The sequence below is a fragment of the Macaca fascicularis genome, chromosome 20 (assembly GCF_037993035.2).
Source record: "Macaca fascicularis isolate 582-1 chromosome 20, T2T-MFA8v1.1".
Classification (NCBI taxonomy): Eukaryota; Metazoa; Chordata; class Mammalia; order Primates; family Cercopithecidae; genus Macaca; species Macaca fascicularis.
Window position 1 is genome coordinate 22619594 of NC_088394.1, and position 27924 is coordinate 22647517.

At 47.8% G+C, this 27924-nt stretch overlaps 2 protein-coding genes across 11 annotated transcripts in view; one reads left to right on the forward strand and one right to left on the reverse strand.

The window, feature by feature from the left end:
• Nucleotides 1–11123, reverse strand: part of EARS2 (glutamyl-tRNA synthetase 2, mitochondrial) — a 34292-nt gene extending 23169 nt beyond the window's left edge. For 2 of the 5 annotated variants that reach the window (XR_012429461.1, XM_074028153.1), the window contains exons 1-3: nucleotides 10972–11123; nucleotides 7018–7173; nucleotides 3150–3379 (exon numbers count right to left, since the gene is read on the reverse strand). Coding sequence is in view for 3 of the 5 variants with exons in the window: in XM_074028153.1 (XP_073884254.1) it covers nucleotides 3150–3189 (40 nt within the window). In the remaining 2 variants the exon portion in view is untranslated. The remainder of the gene's footprint in view (nucleotides 1–3149; nucleotides 3380–7017; nucleotides 7174–10971) is intronic. The other 3 variants (XR_286870.5, XM_005591466.5, XM_065537593.2) reach the window with 2 other exon arrangements.
• A 370-nt stretch (nucleotides 11124–11493) lies between these two features.
• Nucleotides 11494–27903, forward strand: UBFD1 (ubiquitin family domain containing 1). 6 transcript variants are annotated; one of them, XR_001487353.4, is made up of 8 exons: nucleotides 11494–11534; nucleotides 11717–12046; nucleotides 13257–13465; nucleotides 15974–16039; nucleotides 16390–16495; nucleotides 17807–17877; nucleotides 20749–20831; nucleotides 23980–27903. XR_001487353.4 is itself a non-coding variant. In XM_005591465.4 (7 exons), the coding sequence occupies exons 1-7, from the start codon at nucleotides 11510–11512 to the stop codon at nucleotides 24088–24090; spliced, it is 930 nt and encodes a 309-aa protein (XP_005591522.1). In that variant the 5' UTR covers nucleotides 11494–11509; the 3' UTR covers nucleotides 24091–27903. The 6 variants fall into 6 exon arrangements, 3 of the variants coding, with proteins under 3 accessions (XP_005591522.1, XP_045238235.1, XP_045238234.1); XR_012429462.1 differs by having other exon boundaries at nucleotides 17807–17857; XR_012429463.1 differs by lacking the exon at nucleotides 17807–17877 and having other exon boundaries at nucleotides 13568–16039; nucleotides 23980–24360.
• The last annotated feature ends 21 nt before the right edge of the window (nucleotides 27904–27924 follow it).

The window sequence follows — 27924 nt, forward strand, 5'->3', positions numbered from 1 at the left end:
CTTTCTTTTTCTAAGAGATGGGGTTGCACTCTATCACACAGCTGAAGTGCAGTGCTGTGATCATAGCACACTGCAGACTTGAACTTCCAGGCTCAAGCCACCCCACCGCCTCAGCCTCCCGAGTAGCTAGGACTACGGGTGCACATTACCATATCTGGCTAATTTTTTAGTAGAAAGCGAGTCTTGCTGTGTCACTCAGGCTAGGGTGCAGTAGTGCAATCATAGCTCACTACAGTATCCAATTTCTAGGCTCGAGTGATCCTTCCACCTCAGCCTCTCAAGTAGCTGGGATTATAGGCATATGCCACCATGCCCAGCTAGACTTAGTCTTTCTAAGCCTCAGTTTCCTGTTTTGAAAAGTAGAGCTAGCAGCCTCCTGTGCAGAGGGAACTGTGAGAATAAATGTGTCAGAGCTTACAAGTGCTTAGCCCAGTGGTGTATATTTAGGACAGTTTCAATATATGCTACAGACTAAATACGATCTACTGTAAGCCAAACTCCCAATCCAAAGTCCAATTCCCTCTGGTTACGTAGGATAAATTTCATTATGAATGCTTTCAGGAGAGGGCACAGGGACACGAGAACTGGAAGATGGTGTTTCTGCCTTCAAAGAGCTTTCAAATGAATTGGGAAAATAAGGACATTGTTCACCCTGCTACCCTCAATGCTAACACAAACTGAGCTGAGTGTGCCTGGGTTCAAATGTACCAGACAGCTCAGACACCTTGGGAAGTCATCTTTCTGGGCTCTGGGTACTCATTTGTCAAAGAAGGAAATAAGTAGTAACTTTCTCATGAGGATCATCATGAGACTAGAATACGACGATGTAAGTAAAGTACTCATCATGTGGCCTGTGCTCAGTGCTCTCTATGCTTTGGTATTTATTTATTTATTTGAGACAGGGTCTCACTCTGTTGCCCAGGCTGGAGTGCAGTGGCATGATCTCAGCTCACTGAAGCCTCAACCTTTCAGGCTCACGCAATCCTCCCACCTCAGACTCCCAAGTAGCTGAGACTACAGGTACATGCCACCAGGCCTGGCTAACTTTTTTTAAGTTTTCTACAGAGACAAGGTCTGCCTATGTTGCCCAGGCTGGTCTCAAACTCCTGGGCTCAAGTGATCCTCCTGCCTCAGCGTCCCAGTGCTGGAATTACAGGCATGAGCCACGGCACCCAGCCAGCTGTGATTATCATGTTACTTGGCTCCCTCTCACAGGACCTCCATTTCTTCATTTGTCAGAAAGGAGGGCTGAATCGGGTAAATTTGGGGGGGTCCCTTCTTGATCTAATGCTAAACAAGTCTCTTTAATGTGGTATCTTGGAATGCCCCAGGGTTTAAGAGGGCATCTCCCCTAGGAGAACGGAAAACCTGTTAATTTAAAAACTGGCAAGTAAATGTTCATAGAGTTTTATTCGACAGCCAAAAACCAGAGGTAACCAAAATGTTCATCCACTAGTGATGAATAAACAAAACGTAGTATATCCATACAATGAATATTATTTGGCTATAAAAAGAAACGAAGCACTGACAGACCACAGATGAGCTTATGGTAAGTGAAGGAAGCCAGTCACAGAAGGACAAATGTTGTATGATCTCATTCACATGAAACGTCCAGAAGAGGCAAATCCATGAAAGCAGAAAGAGATTGGTAGTCGGAAGGCATAAAGAGATTGATAGTTGCCAGGCGGTAGGAGAGGGTAGAATGGAGAGTGACTGCTAATAAGGAAGAGTTTCTTTTAGGGGTGATGGAAACGTTCTGGAATTAGTGGTGATGGTCGCACAACACAGTGAATACATTGAAAACCACTGAACTGTACACTTTGATATGATAAATTTCATATTATGGGAATTATATGTCATTTTTTTTCTTCCCCCACAACAGAGTCTAGCTCTGTCACCCAGGCTGGAGTGCAGTGGCACAATCTCGGCTCACTGCAACCTCCAACACCCGGTTCAAGCAATTCTCCTGCCTCAGCCTCCCGAGTAGCTGGGATTACAAGCATGCGCCACCAACCACGCCCAACTAGTTTTTGTATTTTTACTAGAGACGGGTTTCACCATGTTGGCCAGGCTGGTCTCGAACTCCTGACCTTGTGATCCACCTGCTCTGGCCTCCCAAAGTGCTGGGAGAGCCACCCCAGGTGACAGCCAGGCGAGAGCCACTGTGCCTGGCTTATATGTCAATTTTTTTTTTCTTTTTTGAGACAGAGTCTCGCTCTGTCGCCCAGGCTGGAGAGCAGTGGCCAGATCTCAGCTCACTGCAAGCTCCGCCTCCCGGGTTTATGCCATTCTCCTGCCTCAGCCTCCCTAGTAGCTGGGACTACAGGTACCTGCCACCTCGCCCAGCTAGTTTTTTGTACTTTTTTAGTAGAGACGGGGTTTCACCGTGTTCGCCAGGATGGTCTCGATCTCCTGACCTCATGATCCGCCCATCTCGGCCTCCTAAAGTGCTGAGATTACAGGCTTGGTATGTCAATTTTTTAAAAAGGCCGGGCATGCTGGGTCATACCTGTAATCCCAGGACTTTGGGAGGCCGAGGTAGGTGGCTCATTTGAACCCAGGAGCTCGAAACCACCATCTAGACGGTGAAACAACGCCTCTAAAAAAATAATAATAGCCGGGCGTGGTGGCTCACATCTGTAATCCCAGCACTTTGGGAGGCTGAGGCAGGCGGATCGCGAGGTCAGGAGATCGAGACCATCCGGACCAACATGGTGAAATCCCGTCTCTACGAAAAATGCAACAACAAAATTAGCCGGGTGTGGTGGTGGGCGCCTGTAGTCCCAGCTACTCAGGAGGCTGAGGCAGGAGAATGGCGTGAACCCGGGAGGTGGAGCTTGCAATGAGCCGAGATGGCGCCACTGCACTCCAGCCGGGGCGACAGAGCAACTCCATCTCAATCAATCAATCAATAAAATGAAAAACATAAGAAAAGAAAGAATGACTCCCAAAGCAAGGTGCTCTAGAAGTCAGCCACCACAGGGTGCCTGAATACCTGTCCTCTGCCTCGACAAAATACCAGGGTGGGGGACAAGGTCTGGGTTGCAAGCCTCATTCTCACAATGATGCTGCCACAGGAGTTCCAGGAGGGTGGGGCCCAGCACCATCAGCGCTGGTCATCACTGTATCCCTCATGCCTGGCATGGTACCTGATAAGTAGCAGATCCTCCGTGAAAGTGAAGCCTTCATCTCGGTCTGTGAAGCACCAGGTAATGTGGCTCCTGGAAAGCCTTCTTTTTTTTTTTTTTGAGACAGCGTCTCACTCTGTCACTTCAGGCTGGAGTGTAATGGCATGACTGACAGGAGACAGACGAATTCCTATGCAGTCACGGACAATCCCTGGTGAAATCTGACCTCTAAGCCAAAGACAGCCCAAAGCCTGAAAACCAAACTGTCAGTTCAGGATAGAGTCCATGACTGGAGTGAGAACTTCTTTCTCTGTCTCACCCACTCTCTCTTGATTGGTTCCTTCTGGATGATATGTCTTAACCAACTGAATGGTCCTTTTTCCAAGACCACTCATGGACCAATCGGCAGGCACTCCCCCACTCTAAGCCCATAAAAACACCAGACTCAGCCTCACAGATGGCTACCACTTTCAGGGCCCACTCTCGCAGTGGAGAGTTTCCCTTCTGTCACTCAGTAAAATTCTTCTCTGCCGTACTCACTCTACAGTACCTGCACACCTCTTCCTCTTGGTTGCAGGACAAGAACCCAAAACTCGCCAAGCTGCGGGTGATGGGAATAAAAGAGCTGTAACACACTCCCACTCACTGGACTAGGGAGAAAGAGAGCTGTAACACGCTCCAGCTCACCGGACTATGGGAGAGAGCTGTAACATGCTCCTGCTCAAAGGACTGCGGGAGAAAGAGAGCTGTAACATGCTCCTGCTCACCAAGCTAAAGGAGTGAAGAGCTGAGACAGTGCTGGGGGCTCGGACCTGGGGGCTCGGACCTCAGGATTCCCCAAACAAGAGCCGTAACACCCCTTGGAGCTCCACAACTGCTGGCATCTCCCAAGTTTTTGGGTGCCACCATGTTCCCCTCATCTAGATGCTGGCACCCAACAAAGAAGCCACCCAGTGGCACATCCAGTCCAGCCATGGGCCGAGTGTGGGGCCACAGCAGGTGTGGGATCCAAGTGGGCATGAGCCAAGTGCGGCCTGCTGGGCCAAGTGGGCCCAGAAGGCCCAAGCAAGGCCCGACAGAGGTGACGGCAGCTGCAGAGATTTCTGGCTGGCAAAGTGGCACTGAAGGAATCCTGTAACATGATCACAGCTTACAACCTCAACTTCCCCAGGCTCAGGTGATGCTCCCACCTCAGCCTCCCAAGTAGCTGGGACTATAGGAGTACACCACTACCTCCGGAAAATTTTTTATAGAGACAAGGTCTCACTACGTGGCCCAGGTTGGTCTTGGACTCCTGAGTCCAAGTGATCCTCTCTCCTTGGCCTCCCAAAGTGCTGGGATTCCAGGCAGGAACCCCTGTGCCCAGCCTGGCAAGCCTTCTATCCTCACATCCCTGGTCATTCTGCTCACTATGGTTAGACCAAGCTGGTCTTTTTGATGCTCCTCAAATACATCCAGAACTTTCTTTCCATGGGGCCTCTGCATTGGCTATTCTTTTTGCTTTGAACATCTTCCCCCAGGTCACCACGGGGCTGCCTCCTCACTTCATGCAGGTCTCTGCTCCAGCGTCACCTCCTAAGAGGAGACCACCCTATCTACAAGGGCATCCCTCGCCCCAGTTTCTAAGCCTGTTACTCTTTTCTCCATACTGGTTATTATCATTTAATATCCTATGAAGAATGAATTAGGAGCCAGGAGTGATGGTTCATGACCGTGATGCCAGCACTTTGGGAGGCCGAGGCAGGAGAATTACTTGAGGTCAGGGGTTCAACAGCAGCCTGGGTAACATAGCAAGACCCGATCTCTACAAAAACATAAATTAATAAAATTAGCCGGGCGTGGTGGCACACAGCTATAGTTCCAGCTACCCAGGAGGCTAAGGTGAGAGGATCCCTTGAGCTCAGGAATTTGAGATTACAGTGAGCTGTGTTTGAACCACCGCACTCTAGCCTGGGCAACAGAATAAGACTTTGTTTGTTAAAAAAATTTTAAAAAAGAGAAATAACTAATCCACTTATCTGTCTTTCCCCTTGTCACTGAGCACAGGGTTTTTTTTGTTTTTTTTTTTTTGAGACGGAGTCTCGCTCTGTTGCCTAGGCTGGAGTGCAGTGGCGTGATCTAGGCTCACTGCAAGCTCTGCCTCCCAGGTTTACGCCATTCTCCTGCTTCAGCCTCCCGAGTAGCTGGGACTACAGGTGCCTGCCACCACGCCTGGCTGGTTTTTTGTATTTTTAGTAGAGATGGCGTTTCAGCATGTTAGCCAGGATGGTCTCAATCTCCTGACCTTGTGATCCGCCTGCTTTGGCCTCCCAAAGTGCTGAGATTACAGGATTATAGGTGTAAGCCACCACATACGGACTTTTTTTTTATTTTTATTTTTTTAAGACAGTCTCACTCTGTCGCCCTGGCTGGAGCACGGCGGCGCGATCTCAGTTCACTGCAACCTCTGCCTCCTGGGTTCAAGCAATTCTTGTGCCTCGGCCTCCCAAGTAGCTGGAAACACAAGCATACCATACCATACCAGCTAATTTTTGTATTTTTAGTAAAGATGGGGTTTTTGCCATATTGGCCAGGCTGGCCTCGAACTCCTGACCTCAAGTGATTAACATGTCTTGGCTTCCCAAAGTGCTGGGATTACAGGCACGAGCCACCGTACCTGGCCATGTGCAGGGTCTTTGTTAAATGTCTCTAACACCTAGAATGGTCCCTTGATCACAGTATCTGATCTTGTATAGAATCCTTTATTCAACGGACCTTGACTGAACACCTGCTAAAGCCTTTTACAATAAAAGATATGAAATCATTTTGTACTCTTTAGGAATCCAGAGTCTAGTGAGTAATTTATCTGAGATTGGAACACACATCTCAAAACAGTCTTGGGATTTTTCTTTTTTCTTTTCAATCTCTAGACTAGCAAAGTCTTGGTATTTTTCCTTGGGAATCTCCCCTTTTCTAGTCACACCTGTCCATATAGGTAGACAACTGTCAACCCAGGAAAAGGAAACACACTCCTCTTTGTTCTCCCTAACCTTAGCTGTCCTCAGGATTAAACTTCCCACAAGATCAACTTCAGAAGCTGTACGTGTTTTGTGTGGCTTATACAATGTGGTTAAAAAAAAATCTAAGCCCAGATTTAATAACGGTAAGTATTCATCCAGAAAAACTATTTCTGGCTCTTGTTGGAACTCAGAAGACTGGACAAGCTGGGCCAGCGTTCCCGCATAGGTACAAGGAGCTGGAGCTCAGAGGCACTCCCTCCTCTGGATGAGATGTGGTTTCCACAGCTCAGCACCAGCCCAGCTCCTCCAATTCCCACTTGGTCTGTGTTTCCTGCCTGGCCCCTGTAGGGAATGGACTTGAGATTCTAAGGTGAAAATAGGAATCTCAAAACAGCCTTGTCAGTGGCTCACACCTGTTATCCCAGCTCTTTGGGAGGCTGTAGCAAGAGGATTGCTTGAGCCCAGGAGTCTGAGAATAGCTTGGGCAACACAGCGAGATCTCATCTTTACAAAAAAATAAAAAACTAAAAATTAGCCAGGGGTGGTGGTGCGTGCCTGTAGTCCCATCTACTTGGGAGGCTAAGGTGGGAGGATCACTTGAGCCCAGGTCAAGTCTACAATAAGCTATGATTGTGCCATGGAACTCTAGCCAACAGAATGAGACCCTGACTCTAAAAAATTAAAAAATAAAGAAACCAGTCTTGGAGCTGTGTTTCAGAGAGCTGCAGCATTTTTTTCAGGTGGCATCTGCCACCCCGGGCAGTACAAACACAGTTATTTCTCCAGAAACTCCTCATTTTCCACCCTGAGCTCCATGAGAAGACCCACAGGCTCCTTTTCCTGCTTCCTGTTCCTCCCCTGCAGAAAGATCCTTTCTCTGCCAGGCTCACCTGCCCACTCCAGCATGTCCTCAATATTCTCCGCTGCCCCAGGCACAAAGCGAGTCTGATCTGTGTCCTCCAGCCTCAGGATGAAGCTCCCCTGGTACTTCTTAGCAAAGATGTAGTTGTACAGGGCAGTGCGGAGGCCACCCAGGTGCAAGAAGCCTGGAGAAGAGAACAGCTCAGATAAGACAGGGAAGATGAGCTAATAGGCCTCAGCAAGGGGCAAGTAAGCACTACTGTGACAGAATGCTGCAATAAATTTCAAAGACCAGCAGGACACATTGGCTCATGCCTGTAATCCTATCACTTTGGGAGGCCAAAGCCAGGGGGATCACTTGAGCCCAGGAGGTTTTTGTAGGTTTTTTAAGACAGAGTCTCGCTCTATCACCCAGGCTGGAGTGCAGTGGCACAATCTTGGCTCACTGCAACCTCTGCCTCTTGGGTTTAGGCAATTCTCATGCCCAGTCTCCCAAGTAGCTGGGACTACAGGTGCGTGCCACCACACCCAGCTAATGTTTGTATTTTTGGTAGAGACAGGCGTTCACCATGTTGGCCAGGCTGGTCTTGAACTCCTGACCTCAAGTGATCCCCCAGTCTTGGCCTCCCAAGTGCTGGGATCCACCAACCGCATCCACCACTCTATTTTGATATTTGTCTCAAGGCCAAGTTTTGCCTGAAAGAGAAGCGGGGTTATTCACTGAGGCCGTATCACGTACATTTAACTTACAGAAATTCAGTGATGTGTGCTGGGAAAAAAATTAATTACAAACGAACTAGAAATTTAAAATACTGTACAATCACACTGTGGGCCAGGTGCAGTGGTACAGTCATGGCTCACTGCAGCCTCAACCTCTCAGGCTCAATCAATCCTCCCACGTCAGCCTCCTGGGTAGCTGGAACTACAAGTGTATGCCACCACGCCTGGCTAATATTTGTACTTTTTTTTTTCTAGAGGCAAGGTTTCACTATGTTGCCCAGGCTGCTCTCGAACTCCTGGGCTCAAGCAATCCTTCCACCTCAACCTGCCAAAGTGCTGGGATTACCGGCATGAGCCACCACACCTTGCCAAGATTTTCACCCTAATTGCTGGCTTTACACACTAACCAACAGTAGCGTTTGATTCCACTATATTTGTCTTTATCACTTTAAACCCATAAGATTTTCCTTTTTCATCATTCCTGTCTGAAAACTGAAAGTTAACAGTTTTTCCAGGGTTGTCATTACCTCTTACCCTACCTTCTTTGGTCCAGCCCACAGCCCTAAGTCTCCACAACGAGCTCATCTACATTTACAGGTAAAAGAGGCAGCAGAGGAGAGGAAAAGCTCTTCTGGGACCAGGCCGACCCTGCTTCAACACTGATGTGTGTAACCTTTGGATAGTTACTGCAAGGACACCAGAAAACCAGTGGTATTCAGTGGCACTGGGTCCCAAGAGTCCCCAGGACAAAAGAAGGACCCAGCTGCTAGAAACAAAGCCTCTTACATTAAGCACACCTGGAGTCAAATTCTGCATCCACCATTTATTAGGTGCTACCCCTTTGGAAGGAACTCAGCTTTTATGAGCTTCTATTTCCTCAACTGTCAGAGGGATTAAGAGCAAAAAAATAAGAATTTTCCTCATTATAGGGTTGCTCTCAGGTCTAAATGCTGACCAAAGTAAACCCTCAAATAATTTCAGCTACTGTAATGATCTGTGCCTGGTAATTCTTTTATCTGTTTATAGTCAAAAGCCTTTCCCACATGGGCTTTTCCCGCAAATAAGCAAGAAAATAAAAATTATAATCATCATAATAGAGGACATTTATTAAGTGCCTTCTGGGTGCACTAGACCTTGCTAATTGGTTCAGCTGCATGAGCTTAACCCCATAAGACAGACACTATTAGCCCTGTTTTCACAAATAGTAAAAGTGAGGCTCAGATTCATTAAATAATTTGCACATCTAGGCCAGGTGCGGTGGCTCACACCTGTAATCCCAGCACTTTCGGAGGCTAAGGCAGGTAGATCACTTGAGCTCAGGAGTTCGAGACCAGCCTGGACAACATGGCAAAACCCCATCTCTACAAGAAAATACAAAAATTAGCTGGGCATAGTGGTCACACACTTGTAGTCCCAGCTACTTGGGAGGCTGAGGTGGGAGGATCACTTGAGCCCCGGAGGCTGAGGTTGCAGTGAGCCAAGATTGCGCCATTGCACTCCAGCCTGGGCGACAGAGCCAGACCCTGTCTCCAAATAATAATAATAATTTGCACATCTAGTAAGTTACACATCTAACAAATGGCAAAGACAGAAATTTGTATCCAGGCAATCCCAGGCTTTGGCATTCTACATAGTGCTCAAAGCAAAGTGTGAGATCCAGTGCTGGTCTGAAAACAGTTGTCAGTTCACAATCATGTACAGAAACTGAGAGTAAAGGTTTAGAAACTTTTGTTGTTGTTGTTGTTGTTGTTTTGAGATGGAGTCTCACTCTGTTACCTGGGCTGGAGTGTAGTGGCACGATCTCGGCTCACTGCAACCTCTGCCTCCTGGGTTCAAACGATTCTCGTGTGTCAGCCTCCTGAGTAGCTGGGATTACAGGCCTGGGCCACATTCTCGGCTAATTCTTATATTTTAGTAGAGACAAGGTTTTGTCATGTTGGCCAGGCTGCAGAAACTTACATAGCAACCTGACAGCATGATTTTACCTCTGCTAACCCAAATAAAAAGAGATGGGTTTGTATTTTGGATGTTTTCAAAATTTTATTTTTCTGGTCATTAATTTATACTAATTTTGTGGAAATACTGACACAATTGATTGGAAATTTAAAAGCAGCACTTCTACCACAGATGGTTTGAAAGGCACTGCTCTACGCTATACTGACCACCAGAAAGATCCTATTATGTACAGCTGGGATTTTGCCACAAAGATCCTTGTATGTTCATCCCGGCATTTCGGATGAGAGGCATACTCAGTGCAGAGAAGGTAGAAGGTAGCCTTACTGGTGGGAACCAGAAGGCCCTGACAAGATCTCCAACAGGCTATAAAATGGGCCTCTGTCACCCTCTAGCTTGCTAAGATCCCAACAACACTAGCACAGTGCCTTGGTACCTGCGATTTCCTCTACCCAGAAGATTCCTCCTTTTTTGTTTCTGAGACGGAGTTTTCTCTTGTTGCCCAGGCTGGAGTGCAATGGCGAGATCTTGGCTCACTGCAACCTCCACCTCCCGGGTTCAAGTGATTCTCCTGCCTCAGCCTCCCAAGTAGCTGGGATTACAGGCTTGTGCCACCATGCCCGGATACTTTTGTACTTTCAGTAGAGACGGGGTTTCACCATGTTGGTCAGACTGGTCTCAAGTGACCCACTTGATCTCAAGTGACCCACCCGCCTCGGCCTCCCAAAGTGCTGGGATTACAGGCTTGAGCCACCCCACTCGGCCTCCAGAAGGTTCCTTCTATAGGCTTCACGTAGCGTGCTCTTTCTTGTCATTTGGATCTCAGCTCAAATGTTACCCGCTCAGTAAAGCCTTCTGGAGCGCCCTTCTTTCAACTCCCAGTCTCCTGTCCTGTTTCACTTCCCGCATGGCACATGTGACTCTAAAATTACATTCATTCTTATAGGTGTCTGCGGCAGCCACTGGAGTGCAGACTTCTAGAGAGCAGGGCCCCTACCTTTCTCAATGATCACTGTATCCCAGTGTCTACAACACCTGGCACACAGTTTGTCATCAATACACATGTACGGAATGCATGAAAGATCGAAAGAGATGGGACGGCACAAAAAACACAAAGAAATTCCTGGCAATTTGAAATATTTCTGTTCCTGCACCTCAGTTTCCGCCTCTGTAGAATGGGCTAGCGCTGCCTTAACCCTCCTCCGCCCGCCCAATTGACACCACCGGAAAGGATTCATTCGGGAACATTCGGGGGGCGGAGACGAGACAGGGGGCGCCTCGGCCTGTAGTGTCACGTCCGCCAAGGTTACCTGTGGGGCTGGGAGCGAACCGCACTCGCACCGCAACCCCGGGACCAGTGCCCAGTCTGGCCTCGCGCCGTCCTACGCGGCGGCCAGAGGCCGCTAAGGGCCTCCCGCGCTGCAGCAATCTCCTCAGGAGCGCCGCCATGTGCGATGGAATCGCACACGTGGGCTTCTCCTGCGTCACATCCGGGGACTGCTTCCAGCCAATCGGCCTCCGCCACAGCAAGCGCAGCCCTGCCCCTTAAAGTCACAGGCCTCCTAGCGCGAAAGTCCACGCCCCCCTGGACGGCTGCGGCCGCACTCGCCACCAGGGGGCAGAGCCCAGAGAAAGGGCTATTTCCCGGACCCGCCCCCTTCGGCTTGGGAAAGCTAAAGCGTGGCAGGGGCCGGACCGGGGAAGCGGAGGAGGCGGGTCTCCATAGAAACCTCCACCTGTTTCCGGCTGGGCTGTGAGAGATTAGGGGCTGCTGCGGGGGCCAATCTCAGCCAGCTCGCCTCTTCCCAGCGGCCTCTGCGGGAGCGGTGGGTGTTGTACACAATCATCATGGCGGCGGCCGGGGCCCCGGATGGTGAGTGCGGCGGGGGTGGCGGGCGCCGGGCCCGGGCTGAGGTTGCGGGCGCTCCTCTGGTGGATGCGGCCCGGCCCGGGGGGGAGAAGCGCAGCTCGGGAACGGAGGTCCGGCGGCGCCCGGACAGCATCCGTTCCCAAGCCCAGCCCGCGGCAAGCGCCCACCCCCTAACCCCCTTGCAGGCATGGAGGAACCTGGCATGGACACGGAGGCCGAGACCGTGGCGACTGAGGCGCCCGCGCGGCCCCTCAACTGCGTGGAGGCTGAAGCCGCGGCGGGGGCGGCGGCCGAGGACTCCGGCGCCGCACGAGGTAGCCTGCAGCCGGCCCCGGCCCAGCCCCCTGGGGACCCCGCAGCCCAGGCCTCGGTCAGCAACGGCGAAGACGCGGGCGGCGGCGCGGGCAGGGAGCTGGTGGACTTGAAGATCATCTGGAACAAGACCAAGCATGACGTGAAGTTCCCCCTGGACAGCACAGGCTCCGAGCTGAAACAGAAGATCCACTCGATTACAGGTAATTCCTGCGGCGCTGACAGCCAGTCTTCCCCACCCCGCCTCCTGATGGCCCTTGCACCGTGCTAGGCACCTGGTGGCTTTCCTTGCATCAGGCACCCCCATCCTCACAGCAGTCTTCTGAAGAGTATTGGATGCCCATTACTCAGCTGGGGAAAGAGACTCAAGTTTATAGAGCTAGTAAGTTGCAGAACTGGGATTCAAGCCGAAGTCTGACGTTTAGACCCCAGTTTCTCATTAATGTTGCCCTAACATCTCTAATTAAAAAATCACCTAAGGCACTTGTTTTACAGCTTCCGGGCCCTTTCCCAGGAGGTTCTGATTCAGTGGGTCTGGTATGTAGCCAGGAATTTATTTTTAGCAAGTATCTTAGGTAATTCTTCTAAGTGAAGTTGAGGAAACACTGCTATTGACTTTGATGCTGGTTCTTCACAGTTGATTCTGTTTCTTGATTTTACCTTGTTTATAGTGCTTTACCATCTGAAATTTCTTTTCTTTTTCTTTTCTTTTCTTTTTTTTTTTTTTTTTTTTTTGAGACGGAGTCTCGCTCTGTTGCCCAAGGTGGAGTGCACTGGCGCGATCTCGGCTCCCTGCAACCTCCGCCTCCCAGGTTCAAGCGATTCTCCTGCCTCCGCCTCCCGAGTGGCTGGGATTACAGGCGCCCGCCACCCCACCCCGGCGGGGCTAGTTTGTTTATTTTAGCTGCCCGCCTCGGCCTCCCAAAGTGCTGGGATTACAGGCATGAGCCACCACTCCTGGCCTTGAACTTTTTTTTTTTTTTTTTAAAGCTTTCTACATGTAGCCTTGTAAACTCCATTAAGAACAGGAGTTTTGTCCCTGTCGGCTTCTGTAACTCTGATGCTTGCGGATTCTCACTTAATATTTGAATGATTTAGATGACTGAGGAACAACTTGGAAAGAATGAGAGCTAATATTTATTGAACAGTTATTGAATGCTAGGCACCGTACTAAATGCCCCACATTGGTCTCATCTCTTAATCCTTGAAACAATTCTATATAGAAGGACCTACTCTCATAAGTCTTCCACAGTTCTAGAAACTGAGGTTCAGAGGTTGCAAATCTCCCAAGAAAGCTAATAGGTGGTGGAGTCAGTATACACTTTTTGGTCTGTTAACCAAAGAGTTGTGTAGTATCCATACATTTTTCTTTCCTTCCTTCCTTTCACTGTCCACCTTCTACCTTTTCCCAAGGTCTCCCGCCTGCCATGCAGAAAGTCATGTATAAGGGACTCGTCCCCGAGGATAAAACATTGAGAGAAATAAAAGTGACCAGTGGGGCCAAGATCATGGTGGTTGGCTCCACCATCAATGATGTTTTAGCAGTAAACACACCCAAAGATGCTGCGCAGCAGGATGCAAAGGCCGAAGAGAACAAGAAGGAGCCTCTCTGCAGGCAGAAAGTGAGTCCATCTTGTGCTTCTTGGTCCTAAGAAATTTGAGGCTTTGTCCTCTCGAGCCTTGGCTGGTTATATTCTCCCTAGAATAAGCTCCTTTTTGGACAGGGCCCATGATGGAAATTTATGACAGCAGTTGGGTGCCGCAGAGTGGAGGTGACAACTACCTGAGATTTGCAACTTTGTCTCATCTGGCGGGTCAGTGTGTCTCAAGTCTACCTACTTTAGGATAAGACCTTGGTAAAGGGAGGCTTCAGACCATGTGTTGAAAGGAATCAGACATGGGTTTCTCTCTCCTATTTAGTGCCAGAGAAAAATACCAGTAACTAGAAGCCCTCATTTTGCACAAGTGCTTACATTTGGCTTTTTGGTTTGTGGCTTTTCCCAAGTCAACAAGCCTGGTTAGGCATGGAAATCAACAACTCTCGGACATTCCTCTAAAACTGACCATTTCAGGAAGCTGAATGAAACTGAGTAGGAAGACAACTACACTGATGGATTTATTTATTTATTTTTTTGTCCTGATGTGTGAAATAGGAGATTGATTTTTTTACATTCTTTGTTCTTTTGGCTGCAAGAGATCCTGCCTTGTCTCGTGCTCATCATAGCCATTAACATTCTTTTATGAATGAGGACAAGTGAGATGATTTTACTGTAGAAGGAACAGGTTATAAGAATCATCACTTGGTATCTTTTTACCTGGCAAATTCTACTGATTGCTGTGTAACCTCCTGATCATTCTTCCTAGCGTTCCAAGGAAAACAGGTATTCTCAACTGTGTCCACAGTAGAGTAGATCGACTTGAATCAACATTATTTAGTGACCATAGACACTAAGATGTATGACCAACAGTAAGAGAAGGACACAGTTTGTGTTACATATCCGTAATCACTCATGTGTGCTTCCAAAACCCCAAAGAAGTCTAAAAATGAAAAGTGTTTTTATAAACTTAACAGGACCAGAATTAGTGTGAATTTTCCTCTTTGGTGACAAGGTGCTGCCCCAGACTCCACAGAGAAGATTGTTGTGTATTTTAAAGCAATGTTATCTCTATAAGACTTTGAAAACCCTTAAAGTTCAAAACGCTAGGGTTTCGGATAAGGGGTTGTAAACCTATATTGTCTAATTATCTAAAAGGTGTTGATTTGGAGACTTCACCCCCACATATGGGGTCGCACTGTCTCGAAACCAATTGAGTTTCTTCTCATATTCCTGTTTTCCTCTGCCACATGTATGAAATAGTGAAATGTGAGCGTCAGATAGGAGTGGTCCCACTGGTCACACCCTTGGAGCATAAAACATGCCTCTTAAATACAGGTTTTTACTTACTAATGGTAGCTTAACAGGCCTAGAACTGTTCTCCACAGTACAGGAAGTCTTGTTCAAAAGGTACTTGAAAGGTGTGACTGGAATTGCACTTTCAGCCCATGCTGCTGTGTTTCATTGATGCCAATTATGATGCATCACATGACCTAATGAGCGGGATATAGTCCCTTGCCTTTTTATCAGCTTATTAAGGGGTCTGGGGCTGATGTCTGGAGTGAATTTTTGCTAACAGTCTGGCAGTGCTGTGTTTATTCCTCCCAGAGGGATCCCACCATGCCAGTGAGGATTTGAGCTGGCTTGTGGCTGCCTGGTACTTACATTTGATTAAATTGTTACCTTCTATCCATTCATTGTCCTGTAGTTCCAGCTTTTCCAAGCAGTGGCTGTGCCTATAAGGCCACAGATGGAGAAGAAATAAGACTCAGGTGGGCCAGGCAGGAGAGCTGTTTAAGAGGCCTGAACTTAGAATCCTTAAGGAGCTACCTCAAGGTTCTTGGGGCAGGCTGGTAGGGGTGGAGTTTAGAGGCTTCTTAATGTCAGATTATAGAGTAATCATTTCTTTCCAAAAGGTGGCTCTTCCAGGTTCCTGTTTAGCTGGAGTTAAGGGTAGGGCAGTGGGGAAAACTTCAGCGATGGGCTGGGTCTCCATTTGTTGAAGAACTGCTCTTTCTAGGCAGTTAAACAGATTACCAACATCTTATAGGGTTCGCTGGGAGTTTAAGTTGAAAAAGGTGGGTGCCATTTTTTTGTCTGCTAGGAGAGCAACACCCTTTGTTGCCCTCTTTAGCTTGACGGTTTAGTCATTTAAGTGGTGGTTTTTTTTGAGGGGAGAAGGGCAATCTGGAAATCCCGTATGCTCTAGAACTTTGATAGCTAATATGGTAACTAGCTACATGTGGCTGATTAAAATGAAATTAAGAATTCAGTTCCTCAGTCACAGTAGCCGCATTTCAAGTGCGTAATAGTCACAGCAGTAGGTAGTGGCTAGCACAGGTACGAACATCTTCGTCCTCCCAGAAAGTTCTGCTGAACAACACTGTGCTATAGTTTCAAAGGATCCATAGTCTGTCGTCATTAAAAGCTTTTGAGCCAAAACACTAAGGCTTGCTTCATCCTGTCTTTCAAAGGAATAGTAACATGACTAAATGTAGTCAGCTGTGTCATTTCATTCTCTCTTCTGACTTATAGCAACACAGGAAAGTGTTGGATAAAGGAAAACCCGAAGATGTGATGCCATCTGTTAAGGGTGCCCAGGTAAGGCGAATCTCTTTGTGAGCATTCTGAAAATGAGCCAACCCCACCGTCTGACTTGAGGTTCCTCCAATCCTGTCCCTTCTCTTTTTTCCCTTTTTTTTTTTTGAGACAGAGTCTTGCTCTGTCGCCCAGGCTGGGGTGCACCACTACACGTGGCTAATTTTTGTATTTTTAGTAGAGACGGGGTTCTACCATGTTGCCCAGGCTAGTATTGAACTCCTGACCTCAGGTGGTCCACCCGCCTTGGCCTCCCAATGTGCTGGGATTATAGGTGTGAGCCACTGCGCTTGGCCCCCTTCTCTTTTTTTCAGACCGTCCCTCCATCTCTTACCATGCTCTTGTGCCTCCAGGAACGCCTGCCAACGGTACCACTGTCCGGCATGTACAATAAGTCTGGAGGAAAAGTGAGACTCACCTTTAAACTAGAACAAGACCAGCTGTGGATTGGCACTAAAGGTATGTTCTTCCTTGCCTCCTTGCTGGCCCACTGCCTGCCTCTGACACCCAGCAGCACTCACGTTGTAGAGTACGATTCCACCCCTCCTTCTGAAACCTCTCTCTCTCCACTGTGCTTTGCGTGCTTCTGGCTTTTAAATTTGCTTTTAGACGCTCACCTTTTGTTTGGACCCTTTTCCCTCATTGTTTTCATTCTGATCCCAGGGCTGATCCACCAAACATTGGCTCTTCAGTTGCACACAGATTCAGAGGCCCCAAACACATGGCTCAAAGGCCAAATCTGGTCCACAGAAAAAGGTTTTGTGGGATGACACGCAATCTGTAAAAATTGAGAGATTTCACTTAATCTGAATTTTTTTTTTTTTTAATTTTTTGGCTTCTCTTGAAAAATCAAATGATCTGGTCCTTTGGGGCCTGCATTCTCACATGGCATCGATCCACGAGAGCCGAGTAGTGGTTTCCAGTGGGCCATGCTACAGTCCTCACGGTCCCATTTATCTCAGAAGTAGCCAGCTTTGTTCATTTGTCACCTGCCTGGCCCCTGTAGGTCAGAGTTTGACCCTATAGTAGGTGAAGTTTTCCTCACTGCTGCCTAGGAATCTGCCTGCCCCTCCCCGCCTCGTTGCCCTCCGCCTGCCCCACCCTCGCCTATGCACGGTGTCTGGATCAGCCTTGCTGTTTGCCGGGAAGTGTCTCTGACTGTCCTCCCTCTTCCTTCCCCCAGATGTTTACAAAGTCTTGTCAGTTACACTGCAGAACTGTCTGTCCCTTTCTTTGCCACACTGTTGTGCCAGTTAAAGTTCCCAAGCATCTTCACATTTGGTCTGTTAAAAGCAAGTTACCCTGTTTCACTGCCGCATCTGTGTTTTCTTCTGTCCTGTCCATCTTACCTACTGCTTTTTATCCTGGGTACCTGTGCTCAAGGACCTTTGGCTCTAAGGACACATTCAAATGCGTAACCATAGCGTTCAGTGTTCTCAGCACTGGGCCTTAAATTTTGGTTCCAGCTTCAGGCCCGTTTGCCCTGTGGTCCCCTGTGTATTTCAGCCGCATCTTTCTGTGAAACTCCCAGTGTGCTTTGCACAGCTCCTTGTCTTTGCTCATGCTGTGCCCTTACCCGGAATGCCTTCTTCCCATTCCTTGTTATTAATAAAATCTTCCAAGGCCCTACTTAAATGTTCTCTCCGAATGAAGCCTTCCTTGATTCACCCCCCACCCTCCAAATGACTTGCTGCCGCTTCTGTTCATAGAGCGCTTCGTTTATATCCCCAGAGCACTCATTACTCTCTGACTTGTCTGTCCCCCTGTTAGATTCCTGGAGGGAACCGAACATGCCTAAATCACCTGTTTCTGGCCAGCACTGTAGGTATTCAGTGTTCGAGGTAAATGCTAAAGAGAAGTATAGGGGGTCCCATCATCTGACGTTCACTGGTTTCAGGGACAGACCATTTAGTGAGACTCCACTTAACATGGAACCAAGTTTTATGAAGAATAATCGGGGCAGGGGTGGTGGGGAGAGAGAGTTTTTAATCATCTAAAACACAAAAATCAGTGTTCAACCCTATACTGATTGTTAAAATGAGCAAAAATTGAAATGCCAAAAATGCTTGAGTTTTCTGTCAATTTTATGATAACTCGCTGTTTTCTTCATTTCACATTCAACTCTAACTGCATGGTCAAAGCAAGTTTTGCAGAATATCTGAGGGTTCCCCCCAGTTTTTGTAAGGGCCTTTGAACCCTCTGCTACATCATTCTCTTCTGCAGAGCCTGTCCATCTTCCCCTTGTCAGTAGTTAGCTGCCCAGCCTCTGTCGACTTTGCAGGTGATTTTGCTTAGTTCTGTCCCATCGCATTCACTTGCTGAAGTGCATAGACTTCCTGTCTCTTGCTGGACCTCTACTTTTGCTTGTGGGCAGCCTCACTGAAGGCAGTTGCTAAGGCTGATCTGGAAAGACCCTGCCATGAGGATAGGTGCGGGCAGAGAAGTCTGGATGGGAACTAAGTCTGTAAGTGCTCGTTGGTTCCTCGGGGAATATTTCTGTGTCAGGAAGTTTGTATAGGGAACACATCATAACTGTAGGAACTGATAGAACAAGAACTTCCTGACCCTGTATTGGAGTTTTCTTTTTGCTAGTAGGAGCAGCTGCCTTCCTGCTTTGGCCTAAAGGCAGAACTCTAGAAGAAGCTCAATATGTTGGGGCTTCTGAGCCCTTGAAAACCTCCTTACTCACCAGCCCTGTCAAGGACATGAACTAGTCATGTTTTCTAGGGTTGAACAAGGCTAAGATTTTCATTCCCACCCATAGCACTGTACCTCTGGAGCCCAAGGGGCAGGCACTCTTCCCACTTGCCCAGGAGTCCTGTCACCTTAGTGTCATAAGCACTCATAAGAGGACAGCTTGTTCTGGGAGTTGGCTACTAGCCACTGGCTTCGTCTTTCTGCTGGCAAGAAGAAGCGGCTATGGAATGACCATCCCAGCAGCGAGTTGGCCTCTCCATGGGGCGTTTTGCTGAGTAAGTGACCCTTAAGGGCTGCTACTCTTGACTAAATTCTGCTAGCTTGTGTAGGAGGAGGCAGTGCTAACAGCCTCAAAAGAATGAGAACAAGCTCCAGGCAGGAAACCGGAAGCCGCTGGGGAAGAGCATGTGCCCTGCTTGTAGGAAAGTTGAATCTGGCTGAAGGTCTGATGTAGTGATCAGGAGTATATGTCCAGAATTGCCCAATTTTCGGAGTTTTCAAGAGAAGCCAGAAATCTGTTGTATATTTTTGTGATATCTCCAGACATTTCAGGATGAAAGGTGTTTTAAAAGTTTCCATCTTAAAGACAACTGCTGCCCAGGTCCTGCTTTAGGGCCCACTGTTGTAGAGCCGCTAGAAGTCCAAACCTAAATGAACATCTTCAGGTTCCTTCTCCCCAGCCCCCAGTTTTCAGAGACTGAGGCCCACAGAACTGCAGTAAAATGTCTTAAGTCCCCAACTAGACCAGAACCGTGGTCTCAATTCCTAGTCTGTTTGGCCAACTTACCTATTTTTAGACTCTACCTTTCCAGATTTTTCTTTCTGCAAAGGCTACAAGTTTTTTTCCACTTGGTTTAGCTGTTTGCTGAGCCTCCCCGCCCGCCTCCCCCCGCGCCCCGGTCCCTGAGGTGTCTGCTGCTCTGGGGTGGCTGTGTCCTGTTGTGCAGGTGCACCACGCCTCCCCCTGACCTCACCCAGTTCCGCTTCACTTGGCTCACTCCCGGCAGTGTCATCTCACTCCAGGCATCCGTTGCTGCCCCCCTCTCTTACCTGCCATCCTCTTAAACTCACCTCAATGTCTTCTGACCCCATGTGACCAGTGGTATCTCAAGTGTTAATCATAAGAGGTTATAAATGTTTTAAGAGAACTTCATAAAAGTGTGTGAATATGGAGTGGGGAGGACTTGAGGAGGGAGGCGGGAGAAGGAAGCAGGGTCGTGGTATAGAATCTAGCCCTAAAACCCAGGCAGTCCCCTGCCCTTGTGAGAGCCACAGGAGAATGTGTTTCCTCTGTTTGTAGGCCTTTTGACTCTCCCCACTGCCCAATACTTTAGCCAATGCCGGGCTTGCATAAGGTTACAAAGGAATTTCTTGGGTATTTATTTATTTATTTATTTTTTATTGTTTTTTTGTTGAGACGGAGTTTCGCTTTTTGGCCCAGGGTGAAGTGGCACCATCTCGGCTCACTGCAACCTCCGCCCCCCAGGTTCAAGCGATTCTCCTGCCTCTGCCTCCCGAGTAGCTGGGATTATAGGCGCCCACCACCAAGCCTGGCTAATTTTTTGTATTTTTAGTAGAGACGGGGTTTCACCATTTTGGCCAGGCTGGTCTCGAACTCCTGATCTCAGGTGATCCACCTGCCTCGGCCAAATCCTAACTCCCAAAATGTTAGGATTACAGGTGTGAGCCACTGTGCCTGGCCTTTCTTGGATATTTATTAACCATCAGACTTTAAAAAGTAATCCCAGGGAAGATACATCTCTGCCCTCAGAGACCTTTACTATACCATTGCCAAACCCAGTTTCCCACTTGCTCCTGCGGAGTTCCCAGCTCCCACACAAGGCCTTACGTGCACTGGTCAGAAGACCCTGTCATGTTGTCCCCTGAGTGCATGGTGCCAGTCACTTAAGTTTACCGTAGATCCCACAGCCACCAGACCTGATGAGGGACTGCTGAGTCAGAGGAGTTAGAACAGGAGGGCCTTTGAATAATCACTGTAATCCCTCTCAACTTAGAGCGGACTGAGAAATTGCCCATGGGCTCCATAAAAAATGTGGTCAGTGAACCTATCGAAGGACATGAAGACTACCACATGATGGTAAGTAGCGCTGGCTGAGTCCAGCCTCTCACTAGACTCCTGCTTCACCTGGCAGGAAACAGTTTTAACTGAGCATGTTTAATGGAAGCAAACTCAGTCTCCAGAAGATGCACTTTTCTAAGATCCTCATGTTTTTTTCATCTACTTCGAACTTAATCCATGGCCTCTATTCCTAGTTCTGTTTATTTTGTACCCCCCAACACACACCTTCCATCGGTTTAAAGGGGATGTATTTTCTCTTACCTCTTTTAGAAAAGTCTCTTTTGCCTCCCTCTTGTCATGTGTTGTTTCTAGATCAGGAAAACAAATATAAAGAGGAGGAATGGCTGGTGGATTTTCATTATAAGTTTTGTCTTGCGTATAAAACAAGACTTGCCCCAGCCTTGGTGTTGGTGAGGGCACCAGGCAGCCTCTTTTCTGTAATAATGATGCCGCTCTTGCCAGGCCCAGTGGCTGAGGGCCTTGTGGGGAGGACAGGCTCTGTGGAGCATCTATTCTGCATAGAGGCCACTCTGCAGAGAGCAGGCTTCCTGCAGGAAGACAGAATGTTTGGACATGGTCCGCAAGTCTGCAGAACAAAGCAAAAAATTCATTCCTCCCGTAAAATGAGCAGCTTGGGCAAAGTTTCCAAAATTTTCCCAGCGCTCTTTGGAGGGGCCACATTGACAACGAAGTTGATTCTGCCGTTGCCCATCAGGGTCCTGGCCTGAGCAGCTGTAGTGTGAGGGTGGGGCCTCCTGCCATTGTTCATCCAAGGAGGCAGGCCTTTCAGTGTCCATTCCATAGTGATGAAGCCACATCCGCCCCATCCCGGGAAGAAGGAACTAGTGGTTTGGCCTGTGGATTGGGGTACCAAGTCCCAGGCAGAGAGAGGTGTTGGAAGATCCTCTTGCTATAGAAAAAAAACCAAAGCGGCTTAAAGTATGGTGGACAAGGGAGGCAGCCCTGTCGGCATCCTGCCCAGTGCTGCTGTAGCAAGGCCGTAGCTGGGAGTGCAGTCCCTAGGCTGTGGGGTTCCTGGGGTTTTGTCTTCTGGAAGTGATGATGATGTCACTGGGGCTTCTCTCAGGCCCCCGGCAGCCCTTCCACCCTACTCTTTCTGTGGTCTTTTTTTTTTTTTGGAGACAGAACCTTGCTCTGTCACCAGGCTGGAGTGCAGTAGCACTATCTCGGCTCACTGCATCCTCTGCCTCCCAGGTTCAAGCGATTCTCCTGCCTCAGCCTCCCGAGTAGCTGGGACTATAGGCGCACGCCATCACACCCAGCTAATTTTTGTCTTTTTAGTAGAGACGGGGTTTCACCATGTTGGCCAAGATGGTCTCAATCTCTTGATCTCGTGATCTGCCCGCCTCAGCCTCCCAAAGTGCTGGGGTTACAGGCGTAAACCACTGTGCCCAGCCCTCTGTCTGTAGTCTTTATTATAAAGATTGCAAACAGATTGGTTTGCCCTGGTTGGTGATTTTTTTCTGTTTTAACAGTTGGGCCAGGCGCAAAGAAAGAAAAAAAAAAGAAAGAAAGAAAAAAAGTTGGAGTTGAATATTTTTAACTGGGCTCCATCACTCCTTTTTGAATAATTTGTGTTACCAGTCGCACCCTATAGGGTTTGTAGCCTGAGTTTTCAAGCGGCCTGGTGGTAGGAAGTACAAGGAAGTTGAGTGGACTGTTTTGGACTTCTTTGGAGGAGTTGGTGTGGATGGGTAATGACTTAGTATTTCATTGAAAAGTTCATTTCTCTCGAGTTATTTCCGGCAGAGGATAGCTCTGATAGCCCCCTTCTCTCTTCCAAACACCTTTACCTTTGTCCTAATGAAAGTATGTAGTTATCTCTTTGTGCAGATGCCATTTCTTTAACTAAATTAACATGTCATCATTCACAGTTGGAAAACTGTGGCTGTGCTTTTTCATTTTTAGAGAAATGTTTTTAAAATACAGAAAAGAGGCTGGGCGCAGTGGCTCACACCTGTAATCCCAGCACTTTGGGAGGCCGAGGCAGGTGAATCACTTGAGGTCAGGAGTTCAAGACCAGCCTGGCCAACATGGTGAAACCCTGTCTCTACTGAAAATAGAAAAATTAGCCGGGCGTGGTGGCGTGCACCTGTAATCCCAGCTACTTGGGAGGCTAAGGGAGGAGAATCGCTTGAACGTGGGAGGCGGAGGTTGCAGTGAGCTGAGATTGCACCGCTGCACTCCAGCCTGGGCAACAGAGCGAGACTCCAGCTCAGAAAAAATACAAATAAAATACAGAAAAGAAAAAGAATAACTGTCACAAGCCCATATATCCGACACTGAGAAGTGGCAATTATAAATATTTTGTAATTTGCTTTAATTTTTTTTTTTAAATAAAAGAAATAAAGTTTATTCACAGCAATGATGGCCCCACTGTCTCCCCCCCCCATTACCATCGTCATGTGTCACGTGCGTCCTTCCCATCTATCCATTCTTTTATTTACACGTGTATCCACGAACAAGATGGAGTATTGTTTTGTGCTTCCAGTTTTCATAAATGGTATCATGTATTGTGGTACAACTTGCTTTTCTTTGGTTCAACATAAGAATCTGTCAGTATTAACTGTAGATCCATATGGACCCAGTTGATACCTCTTTAAAAAGAACTCCAGTATTGGTGTGATTAAGCCTTGTCACTTTGAATTCTACATTCCCTTACTGATGGATATGTAGGTTGTTGCCAGGTGTTTGTGGTTTCAGACAGTGCTGCAATGAACATTCATACCTGTTTTCTTGAGCATGTGTGACAGGTTTTCTAGGGCAGTGTTTCTCAAACTGTGGTCCCTGGATCAGTAGTGTTGCATCACCTGGGAGCTTGCTAGTTTCTCAGGCCCCACCCCAGACCTCCCCAAATTAGAAACTTCACAGCGGTGGAGCCTGCTGATCTGTGTTCCAACAAGCCCTCTAGATGGCTCTGATGACCACTTAGGTTTGAGAACCACTGCTTTAGGGTTGGCTCAGCTTAACCCTTACCCTGCCTGTTTTTGCTTTTGGTTGGGAGAACGCTCCCCACGTGCAAAGTTCTGTTTGGTTTTTCTTCCCTTTTTAATTAACTCATATCCCAACCCTCCCCCATGTTTGTCCTGCCTGATTGGTCTCCTGACCTCTGAAGTACCGCTTGGTTTTCCTTTTTCCCTTCCAGGCATTTCAGTTGGGACCCACGGAAGCCTCTTACTACTGGGTGTACTGGGTTCCAACTCAATATGTGGATGCAATCAAAGACACTGTGCTGGGGAAATGGCAGTATTTTTGAAAGCACTTTCACCTCTGGCCCAGGAGACTGACCCAAAGTGAAGGACATTGCCGGGAGAGGCCTGCAGCATCCCTGGATTTCAGAGTTCTGGAACTTTGTTCACAAAAAATCTATATTCAGTCTGAGGTGATGTGGTGACTGAAGCCAGAGGTGATGTACTTTCACCATTAGCTTAATTTTAACTTAAAATGACCAGTTCCCTTTCTTGTAGTCAGCTTCATACCATTTTTAAACTCAATACGATGGAAATCAATAAATCTGAATTCCGAACATGTTGTGTGGAATACTCTTAAGTGTGTTTGAGAGTAGATCTGCCAATTATGTTGACAAGGGAATGATCAAAAGCTTTTTTTTTTTTTTTTTTTTAAAAAGCGGTTTCAATTGAAATATTTTCATACATCTTTGGTTGCAAACATTTGGACTGCATTGCAATGAGTTGGGGTGTTTTTTTTTTCCTTTTTTGTATAAAATTGTATGCAAAATGGAGGGGGGTTAGTAAGCCATATATTTCTGTCCATTGATTCAGATTTAATTCTTTCCCTTTTTCATTCTCTCGCTTCCTCGATTTGAGTTTTTGTTTTAAGAACCCAAAGATGTCAGTTCCTCTTTTGGTACCTCATCAACGCTTCCTTTCCTGGGCTCCCTCCCGCCGTGCTGCTGCTGCCTGTGAACGCACGGTGGGAGAGGAAGAGCTGCTCGGTCTTGGGCAGGGAGCTCTCACACTTGCTGTGGTGTTCGTTGAGCAGCAGAGTATCTCCCAGTGGCTCCTGTTTAAACGTCTTGCCCTTTGGGCCCCATCTCCGAGGAGTTCCATTGCCGATTGGATGATTGTCTGCACCCCTCTCTGAGCTTGGCCTAGAGGCCCAGCCTGGCATGGTTGTGCCTGGGCTGTACCACTCAAAAACCCCAGCTCCCAAGCAGACAAAGGCCTCTTCCAGGAGGAGCCAGGTAGAAGATAGACTATACAGCCGTATCGCTGCAGATCCAGATATAAACTTCTTTCTTTGGAAGTTTTCAAGAAATTCTTAAGCAGTCCAAGGATGATTTCAATTATGCTTCTCCATTGGGTCCTTCTGCTCATGCATTCAGTTCAAGTGTCCTTTATCCCAGGTTCAGAGATGCTGCCTTTCTCAAGAAGACATCTGACCCTAGCAGGTTGGCCAATGCTATTGAACAACAAAAATGGGATAAATTGCTTTCATGATTAGCTCACCCTCTTCTGGTTTTAGCCCTTCTGCCCTTCTGTTCTTTGTACACGTGAACTTCTGTCATCTCCGTCTGGCTTGGTTGCCTCTGAAAGGAGGGAAAGTCTCTTGGTAAATGATCTCCTTTGTGCTGTTTGCTGTTTCTCTGCTGCTGTCTTTGCAGTTCTCCTCTCACTGGTTGCAGGCTCTCATAGTAAGGTTTGGCGAGAAATGTTCCAAACGTCACATTTTGGATTCTAGGCTGTCATCCCTCGTTCTGTGAAACGTATTAGCATGTGTTCGCCCAAGATGACTATTTCTTGTGAGCCAGTTAATGATGATATTGTACGCCCTTCCCTTCTAAGCTGTAGTTCAGGAATCCAGCCCACATAGACTCTTGCTTTCCATGGTGTGTTCAATGCCAAGTGATGCATCTAGGCAGGAAAATCTACTCTTTGCTTTTTTGGGGGCAATTAGTACATTTGTGAAGTGCAGCATCCAAGAAACAGCCTGTTTTTCATCCCTTGAGAAAGGAGCAGTCATTGCAGCTTTTCTGTCCTTGTCGGCCTGCAGTTCCTGAGGAAAAGAGTGCATCTGAGCTACTTGTCCAAGCCTCTGTCTGCAGGTGACAGGTTTCGGGGAAAATGAGATGCATTAAGTAGACCGTCATCTCGGGTCAGACACTGCCCCTTTTGTTTGCCAATGCCCCAGTCCTAGAGACTTGTCCTGACAGTGCCGCACACCTACTTTCGATCTCTCAGAGCAGGCGGCTCCGTCCCCAGGCTGGCCTGGCTGCTCTTGGAGGCCTCTTCACTTGCTCCCCTTATTGCCCCATTCTTGTGGCTCGCCAGGCCACTTGGCCTCCCCTCTTGCCAGTGACAGCAAGCGTTTCCATCATCTCCCTGCTGCCCAAGGGCCAACTGCTTCTCACTCAGGCTGGTGTCGTTTCAGGAGGACCAAAGCCTGCGTGAGTGTTTTTATTTTCAGTAAAATGGTGCTTTTTTCCTTACTTCGAGATACTATATATAAATAATAATGTAAATGACACCTTTTCGTATGGAGCTGTTTGAGTATTGCTTTACAGAGCTTACTAAATCAGCTTCAGCAATCTTGAGCTGTGTGGCTCCTCACCCTGTCTGCATGGAAGACCTTGCTGGAAGCTCTCGGGAGAGCAGACATAACACCAGAAGCCACTGGGAGAAGTGTTTTCGATCGTGTCTGGGTCACAGTAGTATTCACTGTTCAGTCATTGAGTTCCGTGGGCAGTCTCTTCATACATTTCTTACAGTCTGGAGTGTACTGACTAAATCTGTGTAAGCAAATTGAAATACTCTTTCTCTTAGGTAGCGTCACAGTGGTTTTTTTTTCCTCAGGATAATTTCTATACAGTTTCCTCACTGTCAGAGGGAGCAGATCTTTCCCTCACTGTGGCAGGGGGCGTGCAGGTGGATAAAGGAAGAGCTGGTTTCCGGAGAGTGACCATAACAGCATTGACTGGAAGCCAGAGATGGAGGGGGTGGTCATCTCTTACACACTGAACACCTCTCAGAGCCCCCTGAGGGCTTCTTTGTCTTCTAGAATCTGTACCAGTGGTCCTCCTGCAGGTTCTGGCTCACAGACATCATCACGCTTTTCTTTCGCTCCCTGAGGCGCCTTGGCAGAAGAACATGACCCTGTGAGCCAGGCCCCCTCAGCTCTGCTTCAGATCACAGAACGCAGACAGACTCGCGAGTTGCTGGACCTCTTTGGTATTAAGTGTTTGAATCCATGATGGGCCTTTTGCAAGTAGCGTTAGCTCTTTTTAAATGTTGAACTGAGCTAAGGATGCACTTTCTTGTGGGCATAGAAGGGGCCCACGTGAGGCCCTGAGTAGGCTCCTTAGTTGCTGCTTTACCTAATGAGGGCCAAAGAGATTAACTCTGCCTCATTGCCATGTTTCAGAAAAGTTGCCATATTTCACCCAGAAGGGGCTCGTTTTCCTCTTACTCTTACTTTAACCATGTGCCTGGAGGAGCCGTTCTGGGCTCTTGCACTTGCCCAACCTTTCTTTGCCAGGGGCAGAGAAGGGAAAGGGGGTAGATTGAGTGTGCCAAGGGCCGTGCAAGGGCAGGCTTGCTTTCCACCCATCTGCTGAGGGAACCCTCGCCTCTTGCTCCTTGCCTCTGTTCACGCCTGTTGTCTTGGAAAAGGATGGTCCCTTTGTCTTAAGGCTTTGTGATAAAGGCATCTCCAGTTAGGATCGGCACCTGTTTCCTTCATCATAGTGCCTGGCAGCCTTTCTGAAGTTACAGGTGGTTGGGAGCCCTCTCACGTGCAGAACATCTGGTAGATTGACCTGCCAGGCTGGGTGGTTCTACTGCTTTCTCAATTTCTAAGAACCTTTTTTTTTTTTTTCCCTTAAAGAGTTCTGCAGAATTATTTGACAATATTTGTAAGTACCATGTTTCCTTGTGGTGTACGCTCTGTTCTCGTTTCTGTTTTTAAATCAAATGCCTGTTTGGGAGGAGATGAACGTATTTAGTCTATTAGATTTGCGCTGCTGGATTTTTTTTTTTAAAGTGTAACCTTGACTAGCTGTCTTATTGTTTATCCTGTAAGATTAGTCTATTGATTAAAGTTTGATAATTAATTGCGTCTCTTTTTCCTTCCA